Here is a 23,356-nt window from a genome sequence, read left to right on the forward strand (position 1 = left end):
CCTTTGGTCATATTGCTTTTTCTCATCTTTTGCTGCTGTGGTTATGGCCAGGGAATTCAATTCTGACTGTTCACCTTCATCTTTTCCTCATGCCAATTTTTAAAACATGTTTTATAACGCACATGTTGGTACTAGAGCCATAGGAAAACTTCTATTAGCTGCTACTAATAAACAGCACATGATGTTTAAATCCAATTTTTAAAATATTCGAAATACAGGCAAAAGCAACGGAATGAGGTGTGGAGATAAAATTTCTCTAACCTGTCTGAATTTGTCCCTCATATCACCCTCAGAAAAATGTGATGGGAACACAAAATCTGGCTCCTGTTGAGATCTCCAAGTCCTGCCACTGCTGGTAGCAAAGTCTCAGGGACAGAAATCTGGACTTACATGGGGCTACTTGGTTTTTCCAGCCAGTGACCTCCAGGTGCAGTGCTTCAGGCCTGCCATAACAAGTAGGGACGTGACAAACACAAGAGAAAAGGGATGTGTATAAAACCACATTTTTGATAGACGTGGGCAAAGCATACATTGGTTGTAATAAGAATTTTTAAGGGTTTTTTTAAGCAATATGACCTTAAGGATTTAGTCTGTATTCAATAGCTATAAAGTATACAGAAACAGATGCATCTGAAAATGATTTTAAGGAGAAGGCAAACTGGTATAAATTTGTTATTTAAAGAGGTTCGATTAATATTTTCTGAGTAGCCTTTCAAGAAAGATCCAAAATATCTCTAGAAATACTTCTCCATATGCATTTAATATCTATTTCAGTGCACAAAAATCAACTCTGTACTCACACTTGGACAGTTATGCAATCCAAACACACTTTTAGCTCATACAAAACATTTTTACATCCCCTTAAAAATATATATTCTTTAGCTTCACTCTATGAAAAATAGCATGGTTTTATTTGGATGATATTGCTGCTCAGAATTCAGAAGAGGACAGGTGGGGAAAATAATATAAGAACAAAGTTCCAGCACAGGTTACACAAACCTGGAATGAGTTTTCAGGGATATTGACACTCTCAGCATTGACTTCAAGGATTCAAGGAGGTGCTGCAAAGCACAGCAGCAATAAAATGGCAGTGCTCTGTGCAAAGTCAGTTTAAGCACAGATTAATGAGTCACTGAAGCACCTATGAAATGGCAGATGGTCTTATGGCTGGGAAGGAGAATTTCCATTTGTTGTTCTAGCAGAGGGCAGTTACTGAAGTCAAACTGGCTGTTAGGAATTAAAAGGCAAACAGAATCAATGGCAATTGTTTTGTTTTGGTTGCAGGCTCCACGAGAAGACTGAGCAGGAAGAGAATATTTAAGTCAAGGGGACTTAGGTTTTTTGAATAATTATGACGCCTTCTCCAAAATCTCCCCATGCCTTATGAGACCCCAAGTACCCACTATACATTGCTTCAAAATGTATTTTAAGTGTGTGACTCCAGTCAACAGCATCTGTCCTTACAAATGTAGGATATTGTGTTTTGTGTTTGTTTTCCACCATTGATTGTGCAAAGGTGATGTAACGTGGTAATTGGAGACCTAAAGACAGGCTGGGTATGTAAAAATCTTCATTGAAAATGTAGCTGCTGACTGAAAACTGAAAAATTAAGGCTTTAAGTAGTAAAGAATATATATAGTAAAGAATATATTTGGACTATTCTCTTACAGCTCTTCTCTCCTCTCTGGACTTTACCTATTATCCAAGCTGGGGTTTTTCATGCAGAATGATCAGGAACTCTTTACACATGGAAGAAGCAGGAACACTTTGGTGCTTTATGAGTGCCTGTTGCCTGTTAAGGACCCAGCTCGTGCAGCAGAATAGAGTATGAACTGTGATTTCTTGGAGCTACCACAGCAAAAATTTCAGGCTCAAGTTTTCAGGAGGTTTTTTAAAATTATTCTATGATTTTTTTTTACATGCTTATGTGTTTCTGTTGATAATTATTTTTGGAGGAAAAAGATTTTCTGAATACTTCTTTTAAGCATTGAGATAATTCTTTTAAGTAAATAAAGGCCAGACGAAACTTTTCTAGTCCCTTATTTACATTGAAATTCTATTCTTGGTCTGTTTCAAAAACATTATTGGTATAAAAGTTTCTTGAGATACAAAGCAAACAAGAGGCTGCTCAAGACAGAGATATTAAAATCAATATATTTTTATTTGATACTAGTGGATTTTTCATGTATTTCCTGGATACCAGCCACAGGGACCTGGAAGAGTAGAAGGGATTGGAAAGTTCACAGCAAGCTGAGATTGAAAGTTTTCTTTATGTGTTTGAAAGGTTTCCTGTCTGCAGCACCAGATTGTGGGAGTGCAGGTGAGCCAGCTTAGTCTGTTTGGCTCATTCTTGGTTTGCAGTGGTGCATTTCATGGACTTTGGTGGTGCTACTAAGTCGTGGAAATGAAGGGAGAGCAACAATTGTGGAGTCCTGGGTGGGTTTATGGCAGCATAAGGAACACAGTGGGATTGAGCCCCCATACCTTTCAGCTTCCTCTACATATTCTTTTCTGCTAATGAGATATATTGTTAAAAACAGCATAAAAACCCAAAAGATAAATTATCTTCTTAATTCAGATGAAATCAATTGCAAATAACCAGGATGATGCCTTTCCTCTCGGCAATGAGACCAATACCAAACTCATTCAGAGCCATGACTCCCTGATAATTAGTCCTGTTCTTCTGAAGTTGATTGGTAGGCATTAGAGCAGACCTTAGTCCTCCTTTCTCCTCTTGTTAATCAGAATAATTGCTTGTTTGTACAACACCCCTAAGCACAGAACAGAAATGCTCCTACACAACAGAAATGTTTGCATAGGTTAAGAAATTAAACACAACATTCTGTGTTTAATCTTCCCTTTAAATGTGACCCCCATGGCTGAAATCTGGCTGTACTTCAAGGAAATGTCCAGACTGTTCCTGGCAGTAGAAAGGATAAGCTCTAACTATCATAGAGGATTTAATCTTGAGTAGTGCTGGACATTGACCACGTCCACTGAATCATCTGGAATCCAGAATGTCTTCGTGTCAGGTTTCTAACCACAGTTTTCTGAACTCACCTGCCTGATCTTGAGCAGCTTTTAGTGCTCAGGAATGAGCTCTGAACCAACCTGTAATCATGCATATGGGTTTGGGCTGAGCTCCTCAGCTCACCTCAGTACCTGGTACAGTCAAGTTTCTTGTTCTTTAATAATCTCCACCTGGCAGGTTATTATAGTTACAGATGGTCAGAACAAAATCTGAGCAATAGATGCCCCTGCACTTCTGAAAAATTTTACCCCAGGATAAGTTTATGGTTCATGATCATCTGAATAATCACCATCAACCTTGAATCAGGTCTGAATAAAGTTTTAGGGTAATTAAACAGATGGGCAGATTACACAGGTGGCTGCTCAGGTGACAGCATTCTGCTCTTGTAAAGGTCATGTGGAAGAAATCCACCTTATTCCCACCACTGCAGAAACATTTGTTTGTAAAATCACTGACCATCAGATGACATGAAGAAGCAGAGAGCACTTGGGAGACTGATAGGTGTTGCATTTCCATGATTTGGTTACTGATGTTTTCCACAGATTAAAAAAAGGCAAAAAGCATAAAGGAAGACTCTGAAAGGTGTCACGAATGTATCAGGCCATTTAATAATATAAAGTCATCAGGACTCCTTGATGCAAATGCCATTACTTACACACTGCTATAACTTTACTGGTATAGTAGTGTACCAATATAAAAGGTATTTCTCAGATATGGGGTCTCTATTTATGTTCTGTATTAAAGTGACCCACGGGAAAGATAGAATATCCCACATGAACTGTAATTAAGTTGCCTCCTTTTATTTACTCCCTAGCTGAGCTAACAATTCTGTGCATAGTAAGCAGTGAGAGAAAAGCTTGAGCCATTTCCACTCCTCTAAGTAAAGGAAACTTAGGTTTAAACAAACTTGGATAAAACTCTACATTGTACCTTTTTGTATGACACCAGTCCCACGAAAAATGGGTCAAAACAGTACAGATGTTTCACTGCTCAGAAGGAAAAATGTGACTTGTGTCTATTTGCTGTACTGTGAACCACCACAGAGAGGGAAAAAGAATATGAATAACTATGGGCTGCTCTTTGTGAGGATGGAGAGACCTCACAGGAGTGTTGGAAATCTTTCTGTAATATCTAGAAGGTGTGAAGAGCAAGGAAATGGAGACTCTGCTCCTTTGGTGCTGATGTCACCACTCAGACAGACGTCAGTGCTGCGAGAAATACCAGTGACGTTTCCTGGGATGAATCTCCCTCTGTTGGGAAGCGTGGTATCCAAGTGAGACAAAGCACAAACTCACTCCTGCAAACGAGGAGAGTGGCTGTGGCTCAATATTCTGTCAGTGCACGGCTGTGAGATTTATCTGAGTCTTTGTAAGTCTTTGTTATGCTCTCCTACAGTGTTATCACCTTATTTTCATACTTTTCTGCTTTACTGGGTCATTGCCTTTGTCATCCTGCACCCTTTTATATCTAATTATGGAACAAATGCAATAATAAATGGGCTGTGGATAAATGTGTTACAAGATTACAACAATCCTAATCATAGTCAGGTTTCTGTTCATGGTTCAAACTCCCAGAGCAGGTTCGTTGTGTACTTTAGGGACAAAACTCACACTTTTTATGATCCAGGAACAGTATCTGTGGTACAAACGACTCTTTTGGTCCCCTGCTCCTCTTAGATACAGTGTTATGATCCAAATATCCCATTATTGTTATTACTGTGAAGATGTGTCTTGTCTGCTCACCCTAAATTTCTAAATGTTTGGATTTAGCTGGCCCTTGCTGAGACCTCAGTTTGTTCAGAGAGCCTGGAACTAAACTTGTCCCTGCTCTTTCCCTGCTGTCACTGATGTGGATCAGTCAGCATTACGTGGCAGTGCTGGGAAACCACAGCCTTGCCATGTGTGAGTCTGGCTGGCAGTGGGGTGAGAAGAGAGATGGGCAACCTGCACGGATGGGGTTTCCCACAGAGATTGCCTCCAGATGAGGCACAACACACCCAGGCCTTCCCTTCCACTGCACCTCATTTATTTACAGGCAGCTGGCACCTCATTCCAGTCCTCTGCTCTCCTTGCTGCTTGAGACTCACTTTGCATAAAAATATAAAAAATAAGTACAGAAGGGTTCTCTCTATATTCTATTCTGATCTCACAGCAGTGTGAGTTCAATTCAGTAGAATAACTCTTGATTTAAGCCATGATTCACCCACTTTCTTGAGTAGACATCCAGTTTTAGGCACATGAATAAGGCAACTACTCATAGGAGGATGACAGCCCTGTAGGAGATTTTTTTATTGGAAGGAAGGGGCTTTCCATCTTTAGAATGGAGAATAGCTGGGATCATAAATCTGTACTTAGCACTAAAAGCTTATTTCCTTATTTTAATGCTGATAAAATAAGTTGTAAAAATGAATGCTGGTTTAGTTTTTGTCAGTGACCAGACCACACCTGTTATAATATTCTACTACTTCTCTTAACAGGGACTTCTGTTGGAATTGTTCCCTGGGAGGGTGGGCAGGCCCTGGCACAGGGTGCCCAGAGCAGCTGGGGCTGCCCCTGGATCCCTGGCAGTGCCCAAGGCCAGGCTGGACATTGGGGCTTGGAGCAGCCTGGGACAGTGGAAGGTGTCCCTGCCCATGGCAGGGGTGGCACTGGATGGGCTTTAAGGTGCCTCCCAACCCAAACCTTTCTGGGATTCTGTGATTGTTTGATTTTATGTTGCATGTGGAATCCTACAATATCTACTCTATGGAGACCTAAGGTTTGTGTCACAGCAAAGTTATTAATAGGAGCAAACTGCTTCTATTTTCAGGTATGGAAAGGAAATTATCAGTAAGGGGGCAGCAAATGTTACTTTAGACACCCTGAAATGAAGCAAAAGAACATAGCTAGAAAACTTTATTGTCCTATTTTAATCTTCTGATTCACTTAGAAATAACTGGAAAAAAATTCAAAATAAATTAATGGAGTAAGAGGCAAATAATATGTTAAAATGTTATTTATATACATACAGTAACCCCTATGAAATAAAAAATTAACTAGGAATATACAGCACCTAAACAAGAAGCAGGGAGGATTCCTGCTTAGTTTCCTGGCAGTAGGTATCCTACTGTGCACACATCTCCAGTGGAAACTATGCTCATATAAATTTACTCTTGGACCCTTCAGTCAAAAGAAAGAGTAAAGGAAAGAAACACTGACTTCTTTCTAAAAGGCCTAACTCAAACCTATCATGGCTCTGGATTACTTTTTCATTTACAGCTGCAAATAAAATGTTGTTTCTTTTTAAGACTCGGAGTTTTAACTTAAAAAAAGCAATCACCCTTCAGCCTTAAAGAGAGGTGTCTGCCAGGGGAGGCATTTATCAGGGATCTCAGCTGACACCTGCTCATTAGAAAGGGGCTGAGCTCACTGGTGTCCTTGGTGCTGTGCTGAGACCTCACTGAAACCTTTTTCCATAAGTGAGGCTGATGATGGTTCTGTCCAGGCACACACCCGGAGCCTGATATTTAAATAGCCCTGTGAAAGGGAGAGGGATTCTGGGTGAAATAAGAGCTCATTTATACCAGAAAATTGGAAGTAGAAATTTGATCAGAGTGAGGCATTAAAGAAGAATATTTATTGTGAATAATATTCATTAAAATTAAATGGATGATTTTTAGAGTTGTGTGGAAAAGCTTGTGTTTACTGAAAGTGAATGAAAGTAAAAGAAAAATATGTGGAAAAATAATTTTTAAAGCCAGCTGTGCCTACTGTCTGGCTCAGTGTCAGAAAACTGGCTTAATTGCATCCCTGGTATAAACTAAATTAAAAGAATTGACTAAATTTAAATGACTATTCCCATGATATAAAGCCATGAAATCCAACAGTGGATGAACGCTTCTGATTTCTCCTGCTTTCATGTAAATATTGGGCACTATTTTAATTTGTCAGTATTATCCTGATGTCTTTTAAATAAATTATTCTGAGATAAAAATATTGGCTTGCACAAAAAGAAGACCAATAGCACAGCGGATGTCCTGGTCAGTCATTAGAGCAGCAGCTCTGCAAATACTTGTGCACAAATTACTTTGAATTTTGTTCAAGTAACATCAAGCACAAGGCCAAATGTCAGCAAATCAGGAAAGGAGCAATAGTAAAGTTACCTTTGGTAAAGCTGCCCATCAGTTTCCATTCTGACCCATTCTTTAACACACACGTGCCTGTACAGGAGAACTCTCAGCAGTGAAAGCTGTGATGGGAGAGCTTTGGGACACTGCTGTGGATCTTTAAAATGTTGTTAACAAATAAGGAGGGGAACTCTCAGGTGAGGAGCATCCAGGTGGTATTTCAGCCCTACTTTTAGTCCTGTGCCTTGAGCTAGGTCAGCCAGGGGTCTGGGGAGCAGGACATGCTCCTGCTGGCAAAGAGGTGGGGGAGAGAGAGCTGGAGCAGGTCAGCTCCTCAAAAAACCCAGCAGATGTTTAATTTCTTAAATTAAAGCTGTTCCTCTGAACTCAACAAAGCTCTTCTGCAGCAGAAAGTGTGGTGGAAGCATTTGTAGGACTCTGACCTCTGCTCTATTTTTAATCAAATAAAATGAAAGACTTGTCCACAGTTTTGTTGTTGTTAATTGCCTCCCAGACATAGAAACATACTTTTGCATTTAGTCATTCAAATATTCGAGATGCTGGAAACAAGAATAATCAGGAAAGCTTTACTGGGTTCATTTTCTTAATTTCACTGTCTGAATGCATCCATCTGTCAAAACATTCCTGTGTGAAACACGTAACATGAGGTACAGGTTTCAAATTCTTTCTCTGCACAGTTTGCCATTTTGTCCAAAATACACTTGAAAATATAAGTATTTTTCCTGTTTGTGCTTTTTCAAGGTACTGCCTCTTTACTGACAGGAAATGCAGCTGCAGTCAGGTCTGAGGGAAAGAAAGCTCAGGGACTTCACCCGGGGTGGTGTTTAACACACTGTGTTTGCTGGGCTCAGCAGGAAACCCTTGTCCTCCCATTCAATCCTTGGAGCCATTCAGCTTGTTTCTTATTCCCAGCCTCCCGACAACCCCCTAGGATATTCTCTGCTGGCATTAGAGAAGTGGAGGAATCTCATCAGGCAGTGATTCTGGAAGCTAAAGCAGCTGGATCCAGAGCCATTCCAAGATGCCCTTGTTCAACTAAATTGGAATGAGTCTGAATTGTGAAAGGCAAGGGAAAAAATGTAATATTCACCTTTAAGCTCACAATGTTCCTCATCAGTGGAAGAACTGTTTGTCTTTGGTTTTGATCCATTTGGAGAACTCTCTTTGCTTGCTCACGTCTTTGCCCCCATGTGCTCGTGTCTCACAGAAGTTGCCCTGCCATTATTCTCTTTCCAAAAGGCAAATGCACCACTCATTTTCACAAGGTGAAGCAGACACTCTCACAATGCCCAATTCTATTTTTGTTTTTCTCATAGTGTAGCAATAACACAACTCTAAACCAACAGCCTTGGGAACACTCATTCAATTTTCATTGTACACATACAGTGTACCCTGCTGACAGGACGCAGGAGTTGGTGTTTCCAAAAGCAGGGCCTGAATCTGCTGACTTTCCAGAAGAGAGCAGGATTTGTCCTGTGATCCTAATAACATTATTTGCATAAATAGTACTGAGTTGAATAAGGAATTACAAAGCTGTGTATACATTTAACAACAGAGGTGCTGTGCCTTCTCTGCCATCCAGATAGGGACAGGAGTATTGGGAATTTCAGCCTGGGGTTTCCTTGCTGTTCATCCTTGTGGGAATTACAAAAAGCATTAAAATGCAGTAAATGGTTTTTGTCCGTTGTTCACCAAGTGACCTTAATAAGCATTTCCAGTGCCATGTAAAATGTTTCAGAGATTTGAATGGTTTTTGCAGTTTTTCTCACAGAAATTTCTCACAGCACAATTCAAGGGAGAGTGGAGAAAACTGCATTGCTTGGGTTAACCAACCTCGTCAAGGATTTATTTCCTGAAATGGATGGATTTTGCTGGATTATGTTAGTACCAGGTGGAGTTTTAATTAAACCTCTATCCTGCTGTTGGGAAACAAAGCTTTACAATCAGTGAATTAAAAATAGCTTTCTGGGGGGAAACAGGGAGGGGAGAGTAGGAAGGGTGGAGGTGATGCTTTGAGATGCAGGAAGTTTCCCACCATGGCACAGAAGAGCAAACTCCTCCTTGAGCACTTTGGAGATTTTCACTTGATCTTCTCCAGGCACAGCTCCTTGTTGACGTCAGCAATCCTTGTGCTTCTTCTTGAAGCAGCTCAGAGACCAGGAATTAGTGCAAGTGATGCTTTTATTCCTCCTCTGGTTGTCCTTCCTTTTTCTGCTTCAGCCCAAGAACCCCTGGATTTGGCTGTGGAGTGTGGGCAGGGAACAGCTGGCAGCAGGGATGACCCAGAGTGCCCAACGCAGCTGGACCTGCAGGATTCCTGTGGCCTGTTCATCCGTTCCATCCTCCAGCTGCAGTTCCAGCAGGGAACTCAGGGGTGCTTTGCATCATGAGCCCTCCAGCCCTTCCCTTGAATGGAATATCGAGCTGCACACAGAGCTCGTGTCAACGCTTTCCTTTTCAGTCTGTCTTCTGTGTGACACCAGTGGCTGCCAACAGAGTCAGTCTGACCGTGATACCCAAATTAAAAAATCCTGGAAAACTCAGTGTAAAATGGATGTGATTTTATAGAAATAACTTTGGTTTTGATACTTGCCGCCAAACTTACCCCACTCAGCACAAAACTGAAAGTTGAGAGTACCTGAATGCTTAAAAGCTCTTAAATTAAAACAAACCTACAAAACACTGACATGTTTTTTGTACTGACAATACATTTTTTAATGAGGAGAGTATTAAAAGTCGAGGATGACCTGAAGGTACCACCCAAAATACTAATTTGCCTTTACAATATTCACAACATCCAAACTCCTGTCAGAATTTGCCTGCGGTTTGTTCTTTTGTACTTGACATCTGCTCTACATCGGACTCCTCAGACGAATACTGTAGTAGCAGTAGTCATTCAAAAAGAAAAGCAAAAGCAGAAAAGCAGGGAAAACACTCAACTGCAGGTCTCACTTCAGAGTCTGGAGATCTCCTCACTCACACTGGAGGGGGGACAGGTGAGAGCAGGGTGAGTTTAAAGGGGTCACAATCCAAGCCAGCAAAAAAGAGAAAGTCAACCAATTCACAATTTCTGTGGTTAAAATGTAATGCTCTTAATCCATTTTACCCTTGAAGGGCAGAACATTACCTGGGGACTGAAATAATAAAGATTTGTTCGTTAATTATTTACTCTGTAATCAAAAATGAACCGATTGCTAACCAAGCCAGGATCTTTAAATTTTAACTATGAATCTAATTTGCTACTAATTTTCTGAAGGCTGAGTATAAAACTGTTCATTAAAAATCTCCTAACACCATTTTGGTTTTGACTATGTTTATAGAAGATAATGTACTGTTTTCTAGAACCCCTGAAACCTTTCTAAACAGAGCTGAATATTCTGCTAATGAAATCCCTGGGAAGGTAGGAGGTACAGTGGTGTTTATTTGCAGCCTAAATCTTTGTACTTGAGGACTCGGCTGTTCAGGAGTTTTGCTGTGGTACTCGACCAGCTCAGCCTTTGGATAAATGTTGTGCAGAATGCAGGGATCCCTCAGCTCTGCAGCGTCTTGAAAACCTGACACTGAATATGAGACAGATGTGCAGGAGGCATTATTTGCTTACTCAGTGCTGTCTGCTGCCTTATTTTCACACTTATTTACTTCTATGCTATAACTTAGATCTCCAGTGTTATTTTTTTGATTACTACCTAAGAAGAAAAAAAGGAAGAAAAACAGTTCAGCAGTAAGGACCATTGTAGATGCATTTGTTGTGTATTTATCATACATATGAATTGAGGGTCTTTATTTGCACAAGTGAAAGCTTGTTATCAGTAGTGACAAAAAAGTTGATTGGAAGAGCCTGGTCCTGTAGTTTCCATTTTCTCTACTTTTGTGTGGCTTTTTACAGACAGATCTGCTGCAGGATATCGAGACAGACACTGAAAATACTTATTATTGATGAAGACTAATGAGTTCTGTGTTTTCTATAACATAGAATTTTTTTTACTTTAATGGGCTACCAAAGTGCTGTAGACTGCAAGCTGTAAACCCTGCACAGAAGTGTTGGTTTGTTGAATAAAATGCTTCTATTAGTGCCTTTCAAAATCATGGAAACTTTCCAACGGCTCATGTCTTTCACCTTACTTTTTCCCCTGAGATCTCGTATGTCAGACTTCTAAGAACATTTTCCATATGGAACTGGGCAGGAAGGATAGAGATCCATGAGTAGTGAGACGGCAGAAGAGCGTACACAACAATATTCAATAGCCAAAACTATTTCCATTGAAAAACTGGCTATAGGGTAAAATGGCAATTGGATTCCATAAGTTTTTCTTTGTATTCTCCATACACAGATTAGCTGAAAATCTCACATTCCCTCTGCCTTGCAAATGCAACCATAGCCCTGACATTCAGGAAGAGAGTAATTTAATTTGCTATGCTGTCTTAACCAGGGACTTAAGTGCAGCAAAATCTGACATTTTTACCCAGACAATATTATGTAAAGCAGTGAGCTGGGGGCCCAGGTTCGTGTTACAGCTCATGATTCCCAGTAAGTCGTGCAGCAGCAGAGCAGTGCAAGGGTGACAATGCGTTACCATGGAGGCTGCAGAAATAAAGCTGCAGCTGACATGAAAAGCATGGGACAAAGGTGCTCCACAACTGAGATACCCAAAGCTGAAAAATCTCTGAGAAAGTTGTTCAGCACCTGGCCGATACCCACAGCCCATTATTGTTTTCGTTGAGGGCAGTGGTGGACTCTCCTCTCCGAATTCCTGTGCCAGGCCTGGAAGGAACTGCACGGATTTAAGGCTCCTTGTGTGAGTCCAGTCAGGGGTCCCTGACCTGCAGGAGGAATGAACAGGGCAGGACCTCCTGTAGGTCCCAGTGCAGCATCAAATGCTCTCAGCTGTGGTGGCCCCAACACCTGTAATGAGCTACCTGAGTCGCTGCCATTAGAAATGCAGAGTTTGCTCTTGTGGAGCGCTCCAAATCCAAGCAATGCCTCTGACTCTGTAGGGTGTCCCACAAGCTTTGTAGCCAGCCAAGAGACGTGCAACAAAGGGAGGCATTTTGGACGTTGGTGCTGTCCAATGGCATTTACAGCCCTCCTAAGGTCATCACTTCGGCTGAGAAGTGTGGGAGCCCAGACCTGCACACAGAAGTGCTGTGTTCCTCTGCCACAGCCAGTTCCATCTACAGGGCTGTATTTCCTCCTACCCACAGCTCCTGGAAGCTCTTTGTTAAGCACAAGGCATTACAACAATCCAATTTAGATGTGACAAAAATTACTGTTCCTCTGCCAAGGCACCTACTGAACTGAAAGCTGTCATTCCCAGAGAAAGGGTCACAGCCTTCAGTGGGGCTGCAAGCTTAACAGTGCCATAATTATTTATGTTAATATAATGAGGCTGATGGAAGTGGGACTGCCAGGAACAAGATGAGGAGATTTTCCTGGGTCTGACTAAACTATTCTGAGCAGGAGCACTTGTGGTCCAAATCCTTTCCATTCTCCAGCCCCTAAGTTCAAGAACTTGGCAAAGCTTTTTTAGGAGGGTGAAGAATTAATATTTTCAAACATATTTATCTCTGTCCCTGAGCACTAAACTGTAGTTCAGATTAATATTTTCTTCATTTCCTGTGATAAATATGAGTATTATTAGAAAAAAAAAGAGATCTGTAGGCTCCTAATTGGTTTCCAACGATTCATCCAGCAGCATATTTATAAATAGGAAAAAGGGGAGGGGGAGAAGTCAGCAAGAGAGAGGAAAGTCTTTAAGACATACAACTGCCATTTTACCCAGTGGGCAGAACATTTTTGTGGTACATAACTGATACTATTTTGCTGGTGAGGTAAATTCTTCAGCCTGCTTCATACCTTCTAGTGCTAGAATCCTCAGTACATTTTTTAGTTAAACAATGTTGTTCCCCCTTGAATTCTGAACAGTGGGCTACAGAGATATTTGCAGACATACAATTGGAATTTGTTCTTTCTTTTATCTTTTACTTCTCTGTTCAACACCCATGGCATAGAGCACAAGGACAGTTGATGTCATTTGCTAATTCAATTTTTAGAGATTTGTATCTTCAGTAGTATTGGTGTTCAGATGCTCCTTTTTGCAAAGAGGGAGTCAAGGTGTCCATTACAATACCAAAGGTCTTGTGTGTAATTATAAGTTAAAGGACCCTCCTAGAATGCACAGGCATCACGTTTGATTGCAACTGTAGATTCCTTCAGGTCTCTGTGATGTACTTGAAATTAAACCTGTATTGTCTTTTAATAAAACTAAGAGCACTGAAGTAAATATAAGTGAGCATTAACTCACTTTTTTTAGACTACATCTTACCAGTTTTCTGTCATACACTGCAGTCTTAATCACTGTCAGCTCACTGTATTTTCCTTCTTGGTGAGGAATGGTGATGTTATGCAATGTTACTATGTAGATCATGCTCTGGTTTTTCTAGTCCTGTTTTGAGAAAATGCATCTGAGTAAAACTTCATTTTTGGTGATGTCAAGTCTTCCCCAGCAGATAACATTTCGTCTATATTTATGTGACATGATTTTATGCTTCGTGGTTTTGGCAGGTGGAGGAATGGTATTTTTTAGATTTTTCATATGGTGAAGAATGTGCAGTCTGGTTTATCACAGCAAGCACAGAGGGTTTGATTTGTTTTCCTAGCACATGTGTCACATATAAAAGGCAATGTCCTTGTGCTGTGGTTGTTAATAACTGGCTGCTCCAAATGGATTTGTGCCAACACAGAATCCACCACCACAATTAGCAGTAGTAGGAACTTCAGCTGGCAGCAGCAGAGAAAGCAGTAAAGATTAAATGACTGTGTGAACTGTCTCTCCAAATAAAAACTGATGTGCAATGGCAAAAAATATGAAAATTCACACATTACCCCTTATACTCTGTTCTACTTTGGCAACAATTAGAGACAATGTTACTGTCTGGGACTCACTATTTTCACACGATAGATTCACTGCATTAGTGACAAGAATCTGAGTAACCACACCCGTAAAACATCTCAAATTACAAAAACTTATAGATGACTTTCAAATGTTTGAGGATACAGATAACCTTTTGAAGAAAGTTGATTTTTAGAGACATTTGTCAGCCTGTTACTGGTTTTTATCTAGTGCTGCATATGTGCTTCCAAAAAGTCTGCTTGGAAATTCCACTAAATTATACCAAATTTTTTTTTTTCTGTGTAGAATATCATCCAGGAGTTTCAAGATCTTTGCAAAACAGTGTTCATAATAATACTTCTACAGCATAGAATATGATCTTGCTCTAGAGCAGATTATTGTCAGAGGTGCAATAACAAACCTTCTTCTTCTCAAGAGCCATGGCTGAATTATGCTAATACCTGTACAAACAAATCAATGAAAAAAAATTATATCATGAGGATTTGAATAAGTAATTTATTGTACAGTATTACCCGATGGAAAACATTCTAGATTAGCCCACGTTCCTTTAGAGTGACCCACAGTTTATTGTCTCACAGTGTCCTGTATGACATACTTGCAAAACACAAATTCTTTTCTACAGTTTAAATGAGCCACTAGGAATGTGCTAGAGCTCCTCAGAAATATCTCAGGCTTAAGAACTGCCCAAAACTGACCTTTGAGTTCATGAACAGTAAAAAGTCTGATTCATATGTCAGTGTGCAAAAATCACAGCTGGTAACCACTACCTTGGAGAGTCTTGGAAGCCGCAGTGATGCAACACATCATTGCTGCTCTGTGGAATGCCCAATCTTGCACTCTGGGTGTGCATCCCATTCCTTGTATTTATTATGGACAGCATTTCATCTTGTAAATCAATCAGACAGGTCAGTCCTCTCCTGGCCATCGTGAAAGCAAAGGGCAACCAGAAGCCCGAGGCTGTGCCAACAACGATGCAGTTTTGTCATTAACCTTGGTATGTACCTAAATAGGGATGTGCCACATTTATCCACATTTGGACACTCTTGCTGTTGAATTTTCAGGATTAGAGCAATTGCTTTGGTGTTGACATTAAAAGCTTCCATGTACAGAGATGCCTGGTGCCATACTCTGACAGTGGTCAGATGTCCCATAATGGATAATAAGAGATATACAACAGATAATAATAGATATATAACAGAAAATAGCTTGCCAGAAAGCAAGGCTAGTGGGGAAAAAAGCCAAATCCAATTAAAATGTCTGCTCAGGTAAATGTGAGCTTTGACTGCAGGACAGAACCATTCACTTTAGACCACTCAGAACACAAAGGCAACACTTCTTGTCATAAGAAATGTGACCTGTTAGCAGCAACACAAGCTAAAGTGGGCATGTAAGCAGCCAGGCCCACCAGCAGCGCAGCAGGAGATGCTAATTTGCAAATTTTGTCACTCGCTATGTGAATTCCTGCACTGCTCCCTGGTAAGTGCCCGAGCACTGAGGTAACTCCATGGAGAGTTGTTTGCCTGAGCTCTGGAAGCCCAGTGTAAGGTGTGAGACCTGAGGCAGCCTCCCAGAGCTTTGGGAAAGCTCAGCCCCTCAAAACCATGGACAAACTGGGCTCTCAGGCAGCTGGAACAATCTCTAATGAGTTGGAATCAGGCAGGGAAAGTGGAACGGGGCAGAGAACTGTGTGTTTTATGGGTTTTGAGAACTGAGTTTATGGATTACCTTTAAGAGAATACATTCTATGAAGAAGAATTTATAAAGAAAATGTCGTAAGTCCCAGCTCTTGCACTGCAACCTGTTTGAACTTCATTAATAGCAAATAGGGGAAAATCTTGGAAAAATGAGGATTGTAACTAAATTGCCATGAAAACTTTGACAGCACTGAAGGCCACTGTACACAAATGAATCCTACAACTCCTTCAAACACCCTTCCTAGGCTGCTTTGAACTTCTTGAACCCACTGGACGGTATCTACAGGAGTGGGAATAGGCTGGACAGTTATACTGCTGCCAAAAAGGAAAACTCCAACCTCCTGCATTTGCTTATGGGCTGCAACACAAGACCTTCAAGCCAGGAGAGGACTTCAAACATTACAGGGCTCAACTTATCAGTATAAACACAAGACATCAATCTAACTAAAGGGAGTATATAAAGCCCTGTTCCTGCCAGAGCTGATGAGAACCAGGTTGAGGATGAAAAATAATATGAAGGGTCAGGGCCTCCCCTTGCAAGAAGAGCTGTTGAAGTAGAGTGCTCATAAAAGCAGGGTTTACTTCTTAAAGAAACTCTCTGTTAAAGAAAAGGACACAGGATTTTCCTGATTCATCTTGTTCCAGAACTTTATCACATGTAAATCTTCAGTCTGTGTATAACATTCTGTACAGTGGAAAAAAGTCAGTATAAAAATACTGCTCTCTCATTCTTTATCCACATTATGAGAAAAGCACAGTTTATTATAACAGGAAATAATATTTTATTATAAAATCTGCATGTAAACAAGTAACCAATTAATTGAATAACAGTTAATGGAAGTGCAAATTAACTTCATAAAATGATATCTGTTCTGTATTTAAATATATATATATAATTTGTTTTCTCCCATTCTACTGTGGTTCTACCCCCCCTCCCCACATTTAAATTTAAAAAGATTTATCATTGCTTGCTTTATACTAAAAGGAGTGTACGAGCCTGCGTACAAGTTTAAGTTTTGCTCTGCAAACGAGACAAGTCTGTGGTGATAGTTATCATCCTTTCTTATCTTTGCATCTCTGGTATCCACAAGACAAGAAGATATAGAACATATGTACACAGTGGGCATGTCAAGCCTCATATTTCAAGTCAGTTCATCTACTTGCACACATTGAAACTTAAACCATCTATCAATGAAGCACTGTAGTGTAACTTCCAGACTTGCTTGAGCACCTTAAGGCATTAACGAGAGACTCAAAGGAAAAGTCATTGCTGTTACCACCACGAGGATCATCTACACACTTGTCTGAACAGTCAGGTGCTTGTTCATCCCATGTGCAACACCTGGCCTTGCTGAAAGCTCCTATAGCACAGATAAGTCGTGGCAAGACTTCGATTTTGCTTTGAAAGCCATCTTCTTATTGTTCTTTGCCACAATTCTGCCAAGGAATCGCTTGGCCTTTTTGCTGATGCTCTCTCTCCTCTTGGTGTTGGCCATCCTGCGGGCATTGTCCTCTTTGCTGTCCTTGCGCAGCCGGATCTGCCGCACGATCCCTTCAAACAGGTCCTTCACGTTGTGGTGCAGAGCAGCTGAGGTCTCGATGAACTTGCAGTCAAACACAACAGCACAGGCCCGGCCCTCTGCATGGAAAGACAAAAAAGAAGGTGAGTGGAGATGGACGTTTTGTCTTCATATACACTGGCAGAAAAACAAAACAAAAATTTGCTTTAAGTTAGGGGAGTGGCTTCAATGCCATGAAACAGCTTTACTGCAAAATAGGAAAACCCAAATTTGCTCTCACAGCTTCACCCCCTTACTCTTCTTGGTTTTGTTGTGGTATGGTCAGAAATCTCATTTGATCAATGGAATGAACACATGGCAGCAAAGTCCTTCAGCCAGGCTGTCCCTGTACCGTTTAAAAGCTAAAGCTGATTTAGGAGAGACCCTTGGAAGCATGCTTGCTGCTTGATATGGAACAGTGTGAGGTACAGGAAGAAATGGGGTTTATTCTGGAAGCTGCTGAGCAATTCTGTGCCTCTGCCTTGCTGTAACAAGTGAATTTTCCACACCAACAGAAATGGACCTGATACAGGCCACAAGGTCAAGTCACTGAAAACACTGGTAGAGGTCACAAGGTTGTGCACCACTGGATCTGACCAGGGCTTTTGAAATACACAATGTTCAGTGTTCTGGACATAAGCATTTAACCCTGAAACATTGCTGCAGCATGAAGTTCCACAGTCAGCTGTGGTAAATAAAGGCAGAGTTGTAAACCTGAGGAAAGTACAGATGTCAGAACAGGTCAGCCCTGCCCTGCCCCAGCCTAAAAAAAAGTAATATTCTCCTGATGAACTCCCGGAAATTTTCTGTGCAGGAATTTAACACTGGGAGCATGGCAAAACAGATAGGGAGAGATGGTTCATCATCAAGGCACCAATATTTCAGAGTATTTTCTCCAGTGGTGAACAAAAAAAAAAAAATCTACCCCAAAACAAAACCCAACCAAATAAAAAGCCTGACAAAATGTTTAAACAAGCAGAATCAATACTGTGGTGTTGGCAGTGGTTCCTGTGCTCTAAGTACCTAAATGGCAGCTGGAACTGACTGAAAGGATTCTCACTGATCACAACTGGAGAAGATATACAAAAAGACTTTTGAGTAGTGTGAGCCTGGTCCCACCAGCTCGACTCAAAGTCACCTCCAGAAGAAAGGGTTGCACAGGCTGTGTGGGATCCCCTTTCCTACGGCTGCCTGGGCTCTGTGACATGGCACAGCTCAGACTGTCACATCCTGAGCCTAGCAAGGGCTGTTGCACATGTACCATGCAAATAAAGGCCGGCTTTAATAGTCCTACACGAAGCCCTGTGCTAAAGCTGCAGCTGTGATGCATTTTTCTCTCCCGCTGCAGCTCAGAGCTCTGTGCAGCCACACATCTTCCCCCACCACCATCTCCAGTGTTTTCTGTGGTACCAAGTCCTTCAGCATGAACCAGCTGGCTCCATTTCCCCAGTGTACCTCAAATCATACACTTTTCTACATCAAACCCAGACCGTTCCTATTGGCCATGATCCTGCATAGCCTTTGCTATTACTTTAGGCAGCACTTGCAAAATTCATAGTGTCTCTTACCATCAACTGAGACTTCCCGGGACCTGACCAGGTCACTTTTATTTCCCACAAGGATAATAGGAATGTCTTCTGTCTGCCTTGCTCTTCTCAGCTGGATTCTTAGCTCAGAAGCCTTTTCAAAACTAACTTTGTCTGTCACTGAGTATACAATAATATAGGCATCTCCCATTTTCATGCAGTGGTTCTGGAGCCATTGGCTGTCATCCTGAAACAACAGACAAGAAATAGATTTATTGTGCCGAAAAATCTATTCCACGCTGGGTAATGATTTATTACTGTAAGCACCTTGAAGATACTTTTCTTAGCTTTTTTATAAAAAGTCAGTAAAAGTAAGCCAACCTCCCCAAAATTTCAAAGATTCTGTTATTTAAAATACAAAACAAAAGAAACCTCTCATTTCCAGAAAGAGTATCAAGTGTGCACTGATCAGATTGACCACCTCTAATTTTACAGTAATTCCCTTGGCTGCTCATGTAAGATGCTGATTATTCAAAGCGTTAAGAGAGTCTCGCTCAGCGCTATGCAGGGTTTTAGACTGCCTGCCTAGCTACAAGAAATTAATTGCAGAGAGAACAAAAGGCAGTACGAATTCTAATTTTTTTATGTCACCTGTCTGATTGAAGAAATAGGCACAGTTGTTCCATTTCTACTTTTTTTTTAAAGAGAACTACAGACCAAGCCATAAAGCAAAAGCATAAGGAAAAAGCTGTAAGTACCTGCTCCCATATATCAAACACCACGAGAGACGCTTCTTCTCCATCAACTATAATTGATCTGTCGTATGTATTGCCTACGGAAAATTAAGAAAAAAAAAGTTCAGAAAAAGAAGTTATTGTCCTCCATCCCTGCCGGTGGTCTGGGAGGGGGTGGCCTCAGGGGAGGCTCCGAGGCGGGGGTCCCCGGCACCTCCGAGCCGCGCTGTGCCCCGCGCCCTCACCGGCCTCTTCCGCGTCCGCGCAGTCCTCCACGCCGCCGAAGATGCGCGCCAGGCTGGTCTTGCCGACGCCGTGCTCGCCCAGCAGGATCACCTTGTAGAGGCTGCCGTCGGAGTCGCTGCCCGAGGAGGTGACGGAGTCGGAGGAGTCGGAGGCCCAGCTCTGGCGGTGCGCGCCGCCGGGGCTGTACGAGGTGCAGCGCACCAAGCCCGACAGCTCGTCGGGCGGCAGCGGCCGCAGATCGCGCTCATCCACGGGCATGCTGCGGCGGTGCAGGTGCTGCTGCGCCGCGAACGGCGTGCTGCCGCGCCGCTTGTCGCCGCGGTTCAGAGTCATCGGGCTGCGGGCAGAGCACGGCCGTCAGCACGGGCTGCGGGCACAGCGGAGCCGTCAGCACCCGCTGCCCCGCACAGCCCCAGCCCCGCAGAGCCGCCCCGGAGCCGCGCTTACCTCGGAGTGCTGCGCGGAGCGAGGGCCGCAGTGAGGGCTCAGTGAGGGATTCCCCGATGGCCGCCGCGGGAGCTCCCCGAGCGCTGCTGCCGCCACCGCTCCCCGCGCCGCTTTTTATGTCCCGGCCGAGGCGCGGGGCCCTCCCCGCCGTGACGCGCGGCGGGCGCTCCGCCAGCGCATCCGCCGGCAGCGCCTCCGCCCCCGCGGGCTCCGCGGCGCTGCGCGGGGGTGGCAGCGGCGCGGGGAGCCCGGGAGGAGGCGGGAGCCCCCCGGGGGTGGGGGGAGGCACGATCCGCTCCGCTCCGCTCCGCTGTCAGCGCGGGAGTCCCGCCCGTCGGCGCGGCTCGGCCGGCAGCGAGCGCCGGGGGGCGGCGAGGGCTGGCCCCGGAGCGCGGCTGTGGAAACAGTGGGGCTGGCGGGCTCGGCCCCACCGCCCGGCGCTGCCCTCTCGATGCCCCCGGTGCAATGCCCGCAGTATTTGCTCTGTGTGTCGCTTGTTTCCCCTCCCAGCCCGCGTGAGAGCGCAGGGAGCGCGCAGGGAGCTTCCCTCGGCTCTGCCACGGCGCGGGAGCTGGGGTGCACTCCTGGCGTGTACAGCAGTGTTAGGGACAATGTTTGCACTCTTTGCGTTCCTTGTGCTTGCTGTCCGCGGCGCTCGGAGGGGGTTCCGAGCAGCGCCCGTGCCGGGGGTCACACGCACACACGGGCGCGCCGCTGCCCCCACGTGCGGGGTGAACGGTTTGGGAGGCCAACATCAAACATAAGGGGGTCAAATTCTCCTCTTGCTTTCACCTGAGCAGCAAGGCGAGGCAGTGAAAGTCTTATCAGTGGCACGGTCATTCCCATGTGATCGGGTGAAGAAAGAACTCACCAGATAACTATACTTGTCTCCTGAATGGCTCACCCAGCGCCGTGTATACAGTTTGTTGTTTACCTAGCAACCGAAACATGTTAGACATTGTACAGCCAAAATAGCCCTGGCCCCTGCTCCCGAAAGATTACAGCCCGAGCAGAGCGGGAAAATCCCTGTGACTCTGGACAGGGACAGTTGCCATCAAACTCGTGTCAGTTCAAGAGGTTTCCAAATGAGCGGCAGAAACAAGGTTAAAGAAGGCAAGAGATAGGGAGGTGATGGAAATGGAGTTAGAGATGTAGGGAATAAAGTGAGGGAAAGAAAAAATTTGTGGGATTGGGCTGAATATTCTGTTATTTTCAGGAGCCAATTGTAATTCTCCCGTCCACGCTTTTGCAGTGGTTTTGGCCTCTTCACACTGATAAACTGCAGTTGGGGGTGTTAACGTGGTTGTTAAAGATCACCAAGCGCTTGCAGCAAGTTCTCCCTGCCTGTCTCACAAAACAGCAACCGAAATAGCCTTGTCAGTTTAGATAGTCAGAGTTTGGTGGCAAAACATGTGTGTTTCAGCTGAATGAACTGAGTTAGAAACCTCTGGTGGCATTTGGAATCATTTATTACATCAATTATGGTTACTATTGGAAGTACACTGTGGGTATTTGGATAAACTGCAATCTGCCAAACCACCTTGATCATTCTGAGTTCATAAACAATTTATTATGTAAATACATTTCTAGATATGGTCGGTCTTCAGTTGACTTTTTTAAACTTTGGATTTTTCTGCTTAAAATTGTCGACTGAAACTATTCCCAGGGAGTCTCCAAGTCTTTTGCACCACTTTGTTGCATGCCTATACTGTGTGTCAGGGTCACACTTCAGACATTGACATATAAAGTGGGGGTATTTTTAATTCTTTTCTGTGTGAAAAAAGGGAAATCTGAGAAGCAACAGAACCAAAGAGACAGTGCCACTTCTGTACCACATAGAGCACTATTGACTGGAAACACACTAAAAACGGGAATTTCATTGACAGGACTTAAAGACACTGTATTTTATTCCAAGCCTTTTGCTGATGAGAATTATGAATATTTTAATGATGTAAATGCGACATAGACCCCTTGCTAGCCAAAAACTATCAGGAAAGGCATATGTAAAAGTGATGAATAAAAACTTTGAGAGAACAGTGTTTCAGCAGGAAAAGGAATTGAAAAAAAATTATACCCAGTAGAAATCATAGAGAAAATTCAGTATTCTGTGGCAAATACCGGGGTATTTTGCCAGCACCCAGGTACAAGTAATGAATTAATGGTCACAAAACACCACCATGGTTACAGGATGCTGCTCAGGGTGGCACTGGGTGGCACTGGGTGCCTTGACTGTCTTTCAATGGAAAGTGAGACGGCCTTGGATTGTGTCCCCGGGGTTTCACTCGTTCCTGGAGGGATGAGCAGCGCCGTGCCAAGGCTGTTCCTGCTCCCCTCTGCCTGCGGGGATCACAGGGGTCACGGAGCTGGGTCGTCTCCTTTGATCTTAAAAAGTCCAGCTATTTTGTGAAGCTGGAAGGAATTAGCTGATAATTCAGGTTAATCACTTGAGAAACGTAACACATCTCTTCACATAGCATGTAATTCTGTTTGCTGGTAGTTATTGCTGTATTTTTCCTATTTGCTGGTAATTGTTGCTGTATCTTTGTGTATATATTACTGTGGCACCCACTGATTTCAGTGGGGTGCATGAGACCACAGGCTTCAACTGGTGATCTTTCCATTTCTTTGAAGGACTTTAGGATCATCTCTTTCTCACCTGCCCTCCATTTCCACTTCCGTGTGACCATGTTTCTAAAAGATACATTAAATGTAATTTATTTCTATTTAAAAGAGATTTTCATGCTTTGCTTTTCTACTCTTATTTTCTATTGTTCTAGCTTCTAAAAAGGGATTACCTTTTTTTTTTTCAGTTTAATTTCCTCTTTGTGTGTTTTTCATTTTCCTCATTTCATTTACTTTCCACTTAAGGTGCCTTTCTTTGCATTTCACTGTTGTAGTACATCCAGTTTCTTTTTTTCTGTTATCTCATTCCTGTTTTATTCTTCCTCTGTCTCTTTTCCCACTCACATTTCCTCAAGTGCTCATTTCGAGTGCACTCTCTTGGCCTGAGTACATTTCATCATCTGGAAAATGTAAAACATGCAGTTTGATCCTGGTTTTCCAGTTATGTATTCCTGGGGCA

General features: G+C 42.8%; 1 protein-coding gene across 1 annotated transcript; it reads right to left on the minus strand.

Annotated features, from left to right (window-relative positions):
- Nucleotides 1-16,392: 16,392 nt before the first annotated feature.
- RRAD (RRAD, Ras related glycolysis inhibitor and calcium channel regulator) lies at nt 16,393-20,396 on the minus strand. The gene is made up of 5 exons (XM_042027657.1): nt 20,275-20,396; nt 19,827-20,164; nt 19,606-19,679; nt 18,890-19,094; nt 16,393-17,401 (listed from the first exon to the last, which is right to left on the minus strand). Exons 2-5 carry the CDS (start codon nt 20,158-20,160, stop codon nt 17,124-17,126), a joined length of 891 nt encoding a protein of 296 aa, XP_041883591.1. The 5' UTR covers nt 20,161-20,164; nt 20,275-20,396; the 3' UTR covers nt 16,393-17,123.
- Between the last annotated feature and the right edge of the window lie 2,960 nt (nt 20,397-23,356).

The sequence above is a fragment of the Corvus kubaryi genome, unplaced genomic scaffold (assembly GCF_017639235.1).
Source record: "Corvus kubaryi isolate FWS band 111438036 unplaced genomic scaffold, C.kubaryi_AGA036_p1.0 37300, whole genome shotgun sequence".
Lineage (NCBI taxonomy): Eukaryota > Metazoa > Chordata > Aves > Passeriformes > Corvidae > Corvus > Corvus kubaryi.

Coding starts and splice junctions, on each gene's coding strand:
- RRAD (XM_042027657.1), bottom strand. CDS start 20,160: ATGACTCTGAACCGCGGCGACAAGCGGCGCGGCAGCACGCCGTTCGCG. Junction 19,680..19,826: donor CGCGGACGCGGAAGAGGCCG/GTGAGGGCGCGG, acceptor AATTTTCCGTAG/GCAATACATACGACAGATCA. Junction 17,402..18,889: donor CCGGGAAGTCTCAGTTGATG/GTAAGAGACACT, acceptor CTTTCCATGCAG/AGGGCCGGGCCTGTGCTGTT.